Raw genomic sequence first — 6,714 nt, forward strand, 5'->3', positions numbered from 1 at the left:
GTTGTCTGTAATAAACACCATCCCCTTTGGAGTCTGTACAGGACACACTCAGACACTAAATTCTCAGCACAAATGAGATTTGTTACCCCAAAGAGGCAAGCAGTGGGGGAGGCAGCAAAGGCAGACAGCAGCAGCAGCAGCAGGAGCAAGTGTTTCTTCAGGAGTGGGTTTCTAAGCAGAAAAGGGGGAGTCTGACTTTGGTGAGTTGTTAAGTCCTGATTACACATGTAGCCAAACAATGCACTCTCATCGTGGGATCTTGATGTTTTATCTCAGAAAAAAAGCCAGTGACAAAATAAGGGACTAGAATTTGGGGGCTAGCTTTAGAATGTATTCTAACAGTTTTTAGCAAGGGGGAGAAATGTAAAAGGTAAAACCACTCAGTGCCATGTTTGCCATGCTCAGGCGTGTGTTTGCCAATCTTAGACCTATTAGAGCCCATCACTGTCCGCACCAGGGACATGGGGGAGCTGTAGAAGTATTGGCAGGGGGTCAGGGTCAGGGGCCCTTACACATTAGCGCTAATGTTATGGTGTTGAAAACCAGGAGCTAACACCAAGATATTGCAAAGTAAAAAGTTAATAATGTCCCCATAGTAGAAGACTGAAGATGGCCCAGATTAAAGGCAGAATAGTTGCTTTATACCAAGCGAGAGAGTGATTAAAAATGGAATTTTGAATTTATTTGCTGTTTTAACTTTGGCACAGTGGCTGCACCTTAATCTGCTGTTACTTCAGCCTGCAGTGGTGACTGCATTACTGGCCTGCTCCTCTAGCACAGGTCCAGCCCCTTAGGCCACACTCTGGTAGCAATTCTGATTCCACAGGAACGGGGTCTATCACTGCTGCTAAAGGTAGCTTTAACTAAATATCATTCTATTTCTAAATAAAGCTTGAGATTTAAAGCTTGGAGTGAAAACCTGAGAGCTCAGAGAGGCTGAGCAGCAGCTAGACAACCTCGCCTTGCTGGCATTTCTAAGAGACTCCTCCTCCTCCTCCTCCTCCTCCTCCTCCTCCTCCTCCTCCTCCTCCTTCTTCTTCTCCTTCTTCTTCTGCACACCACAAAAGGGCAAAAAGTTCGTGCCTCTCCAAATCCCTCCCTACTATTTCTGTGTCTCTCTATCTCTCCCAGATGCTCCCTGATGCTCTCTGATCATTTTCTGTCAACTAATTGCTAACTCAGCCTCCTGACCCAACGTTGATTTTATTTAATCAAAACAAATGCAAACTTGGGGTTCCTAATACGATCGAATATCCTCCAATAGTTGTTTTTATGATCACAAGAAAGTGTGGGCTTATGGTCAGATAGTTAACATACCACAAAACATCTCATGGTCAGTCATTTACAGAACAATGGAACATATTTACAATGTGTAATTCACGACCCTTGGAGCTGTCTCTCCCCGAGATCCACTGCCCTTTGGTACGGACAGAAAGAACAAGTAGCAACTTAAAAGGAGGAGAATGGCACTGAGACAGATTTCTAGCAACAGGTGCTTCGGGGGGCTCCAAAAGGTCTTTGAACATGACAGTGTTGAGCTGAAATGTAAAATGAGACTTGCTGTCTACCTGCCTCCACAGACAGAGAGTGCAAAGTGTCCTGCACTCTACTGGCTGTCAGGTTTAACTTGCACAGACCAAAATTTCATAACCAAGTCTGGCTTTCAGCAAGCTGCCTCAGAACATGGCCTTGTCGTTGTTGCTCCAGATACCAGTCCCCGTGGCTGCAACATCAAAGAAAAAGATGACAGCTGGGACTTCGGCACTGGTGCGGGCTTCTATGTGAATGCCACTGAAGACCCCTGGAAAACAAATTACAGAATGTACTCTTACATAACCGAGGAGCTTCCACAACTCATAAATGCCAATTTCCCAGTGGACCCACAGAGGATGTCTATTTTTGGTCACTCCATGGGAGGCCATGGAGCTCTGATTTATGCTTTGAAAAATCCTGGAAAATACAAATCTGTGTCAGCATTTGCTCCAATTTGCAACCCAGTGCTCTGTCCTTGGGGCAAAAAAGTTTTTAATGGATATTTGGGACCAGATGAAAGTAAATGGAAGGCGTATGACGCGACCTGTCTCGTGAAGTCCTCTTCAGGTTCCCAGATTGACACATTAATTGATCAAGGAAAAGATGACGAGTTTCTTACAAATGGGCAGTTACTCCCTGATAACTTCATAGCTGCCTGCACAGAAAAGAAAATCCCTGTTGTTTATAGGCTACAGGAGGGTTGTGATCATAGCTACTACTTCATTGCAACCTTCATCACCGACCACATCAGGCATCATGCAAAATACCTGAACGCATGAAAAGCTTCAGATGGAAGAATCTCATCGGGATTATAAACCTTGGACTACACAGAATTGCTCAGTAAAAGATTTGGGGTTTCCTCTCAAAAGATCATCCTCCTGCAGTTGAATCACTTTTCTGAATAAAGATATCAAACTTTCAAAAAAAAAAGTGTAATTCACAAGGGTATTGAGAAAAAACCAGTCAAAACAATTGACCACTAGCTAAGGACACAGTCCAAGACTAACATTGTTTAACTGAAAAGAAAATGGACACTAGGTGCTGAGCAGACCTGAAGGTTCAGTCCAAGTGCTCAGGGACTGGCAAAACCTATAGGTAGTAGCAGCTGAGAAGACCAAGAAATGTGGCCCAGGTGATTGATGCCTGGCAGGGCCCTTACATGTGGGCACTGGGAAATGGGCAGATCTAGAGGGACAGATTAGATGCTTGGAGCCGGGCAGTCAGGGCAAGCCAGGTGTACATGCTTTTTTAATTTGACTTTTTATTTACATTTAAGTGTATTTTTATTTTCTTTATCTTGGTTCTTCCTTTCTTTCCTTTTAGGTAGCATCCATAGTGGTGAAACCTACTATATTTATCCCACTAATGAGGAAAGTGGGGTCCAGGACTGAATCTAGCTTCTCTAGTTGAAAGGACTTCCAATCCCCGCATTCCAATCTCAGTCCTGAGAACCACAGTCCATGGGTGCTTTGATTGGGTTCAGTTGGCTACAACCACCTCCTTGGCATTCCGTGGCCCTGAAGAATGTCATGAAGTATACTTCAAAGGTGGACATTTTAATGGACCTCAGGCACCAATATTATCTCCCTGCTGAAAGTCCCAAAGGTCAGATTTGGGTGTCTATTGACCATGGACCTTGTTCAGGAAGAAGAAAACAGTCATAGAGGTTCAACTATGAGCTAGCAACTCTCAGAAATACAAGACCCTCAGTATTTTCCTGCACATTTTAGGCACTGTGGCTACTGCCATGAAAATGGTGTAGTTCACCAGGATACAAAAGCAGAAAACACAATAACTGATGTCAATGGTAAAATAAAAATCATAGACTTTAATATGGGTACCAAAGTCAAACATGTTTTTTTAAAAAAGGTGTTGACGGGTTTACCAATTTGAAACATGAGTGCTTCTTAGGTCTCCAATATGGACAGTCTGAGATGGACATTGAGAGTGGTGCTGTACTTGATGGCTACAGGGACCCTACCATTTGCAGGAGCCACTTAATAGGGGCTGTAGCAAAAATGCTGCAGATGTCTATGACATCTTGGATCACATCTCACAAGATGTCCACAACATGCTCAATCCTAGTTAACAGCCAAAGTTAGGCTTGGACAGAATTTTCTTTTTGTTTTTCAGGAGAATGAAGGCATCCAGCTAAGGAATCTGAAGACTACTGGACAAATGAGACATCTTAAGAAAAGGGACAAATCATCCAGAAAAAAATGTCTCAAGAAAAAGAGTAAATTGGCCTATTGCTATACCACATTTCCAATAGGATGACATTTCATACAGCTTCCCAAATGTTTCTTTCTGCTGTTCTCTACAGACACACAATGCAAATGGTCTTTTCGTAGTCCCATTTCAATTGAAAATTAAAGTTGACTTTGGAGTTGGAATGTTGCTCTCTCCTTTTCTAAACCCAAGCATGCTTGTTAAAGTAATATCCAAAATCTCTGTATCATGTCAGAAGCTCATGCCTGATATGAAACAAAATAAAAATGAAAATTAGGGGACTATTCTATTGCTACTAATCTTATGATCCTTTGGTTTAATTTCGACTCTTTAAAACATTTCTAAAGATGTTACTATTATCTCAAAATTTATTGTTTTAAAATTTTTGTCATTATATTAATGGTTATATAGAGTATTAACTAATTCTAAAAACAAGTTTCAATCTCTCTGACCCTAATGAAGAGGGAAAGCAAGCTTGCCCTTGGGAACTTATTCCATACACACTCAAAACCTCAGCTTCCAGGGGACAGACAGTAGGGAGGGCAAAGGGCAGGCAGAGGGCCACTCTGCATGCTGTTCATGTCTGCCCCCCACAGAAGAGCAATGTCTGCTCTCGACACAGCCCCCATAGCACTCAGACTGCTTCTTGCATCATCTCAACAAGGAGCAAAAAGAGAAGGCCCCGGAGGACCCTGGTTGAATAGAAGCCTCTCCCCAGTGGGCTATGCCAGAGAAGATCTCTCCCATGAGCAGTGTAGGGACTGCAAAAACTGGCCTAGGACAATTAGCAACTATTTATCGAGAATTTGTTATCTGCCATCTCAGAAGAAACTTTTCTGGTTTAAACAAAGTACCCCAAAGAAATGAGAGACAATCTTTGTTTAGATTTACAAAAACAAGTAGGTAGTGGTGTTCAGTGCTCAGGTAGAAGAGGAAGAACTCATGAATACTGCACTCATACAGTTGGGAAACATCCTGGTATGGACACCCAAGAGAAGCAGCCACAAGGAAACCAAGATGTGTTATGCCCATCACCTGGACGAGAAGCCCGACTCCAGCCACCAGGGAGATGGCTAACAACAGAGGCATCTACATGAAGGATGTCAGCCACTGAGGCCTCATAGAAGTCAGTGGGTGTAGTAGGAGCTGTGGGCTGTGTTCCTGCCGCCCCAGCTCATGGTTGCCTGGCTAGCTTATGCCCCAAAATAACGACACACAAACTCTATTCTTTTAAACACTGCTTGGCCCATTTCTGTTCATGTATGTAGCACCCCAAGGTCCGCTTACCGGGAAGATTCTAGCCTACGTCCATCCTGGGTCGGAGCTTTATTGCATCTGCTCTGGAGAGGAGAGCATGGCGTCTGTCTCTCCGAGGAGCTGCCCTGCATCTGAGCTCACTTCCTCTTCCTCCCAGCATTCTATTCTGTCTACTCCACCCACCTAAGGGATGGCCTATCAAATGAGCCAAGGCAGTTTGTTTATTGACAAATGACCTTCCTCCATCAAGTGGGGTCTTCAGGGGGTGGGGACTCATTGTTGATCATAGACAGAAAGTCAAGGGTTAAAAACCAACTTCGCCATTAATTTTCTTTATTTTGTTTTATTTTTTTAAAGAAAACTAACTTTTTTAAATTTCACATACCAACCCAGTTCCCACTCCTCCCCTCCTCCCATTCCTACCACCTTTCTCCCCAACCCGCCGCCCATCCACTCCTAAGGAACAATGCTTTGCTGAAGGTCCAAGGCCCTCCCTACTATATCTAGGCTGAGCAAGGTGTCCATCCAAAATGAATGGGTTCCAAAATGCCACTACAAGCAGTAGGGATAAATTCTGATGCCAATGCCAGTGGCTCCACAGTCTGCCCCAGTCATACACCTGTCACCCACATTTGGAGGATCTAGTTTGGTCCTAAGCAGATTCCTTACCTGTCTAAATGGAGTTGGTAAGCACCCATTAGCTCAGGTAAATTGCTTCAGTGAGTGAACCCACCATGGTCTTGACTTCTTTGCTCATATTCTCACTCCTCCAACTCTTCAACTGGACTTTGGAAGCTCAGTCCAGTGCTCCATTGTGGGTCTCTGCCTCTGTTTCCATCCATTGCTGGATGAAGGTTCTATGGTGATTAAGAAAGTCATCAATCTGACTACAGGGCAAGGCCAGTTTGGGCAACCTCTCCACCACTGCTTAGGGTCTTAGTTGGGGTCCTTCTTGTGGAGTCCTGGAAGTTTCTCTAGTGTCAGATTTTTTTCTAGCCCCATAATGGCTCCCTTAATCAAAATATCTCTTTCTTTGCTCTCCATCTCTGTCCTTCCTCCATCTCAACTATCCTGTTCCCTCAAGTTCTCCTCTGGCTCCTCTTCTCCCTCCTCCCTTTCTCCCCCACCCCCATGTTCCCAATTTTGTCAGGAGATATTGTCTTTTTCTCCTTCCCAGGGAGATGTATATATATTTGTTATGATTCACCTTGCTACTTAGCTTCTCTATGTTCATGGACTATAGGCTTCTTATCTTTTGCTTTACAGTTAGTGTATCATGTATCCACTTATGAGTGAGTACATACCATATTCCTCTTTCTGGGTCTGGGTTGCCTCACTCAGGATGTTTTTATTTTCTAGTTCCATCCATTTGCATGAAAATTTCAAGATGCCATTGTTTTTTGCTGTTGAGTAGTACTCCATTGTGTAAATGTACCACATTTTCTTTATCCATTCTTTGGTTTGGGGCATCTAGGTTGTTTCTAGGTTCTAGCTATTACAAATAATGCTTCTTTGAACATAGTTGAACAGATATCTTTGTAGTATGTTTGAGTATCCTTTGGATCTATGTCCAAGAGTGGTGTTGCTGGGTCCTGAGTTGGCTGATTTCCAGTTTTCTGAGAAACTGCCAAATTGATTTCCAGAGTAGTTGTACAAGTTTGCACTCCCACCAGCAATGGAAGAATGTTCCCCTTA

General features: G+C 43.5%; 1 protein-coding gene across 1 annotated transcript; it reads left to right on the forward strand.

Moving 5' to 3' along the window:
- The first annotated feature begins 1,463 nt into the window (after positions 1-1,463).
- Positions 1,464-2,349, forward strand: LOC130873730 (S-formylglutathione hydrolase-like). The gene has a single exon (XM_057768641.1). It carries the CDS (start codon positions 1,464-1,466, stop codon positions 2,310-2,312), a length of 849 nt encoding a protein of 282 aa, XP_057624624.1. The 3' UTR covers positions 2,313-2,349.
- The last annotated feature ends 4,365 nt before the right edge of the window (positions 2,350-6,714 follow it).

The sequence above is a fragment of the Chionomys nivalis genome, chromosome 4 (assembly GCF_950005125.1).
Source record: "Chionomys nivalis chromosome 4, mChiNiv1.1, whole genome shotgun sequence".
NCBI lineage: Eukaryota > Metazoa > Chordata > Mammalia > Rodentia > Cricetidae > Chionomys > Chionomys nivalis.

Coding starts and splice junctions, on each gene's coding strand:
- LOC130873730 (XM_057768641.1), top strand. CDS start 1,464: ATGGCACTGAGACAGATTTCTAGCAACAGGTGCTTCGGGGGGCTCCAA.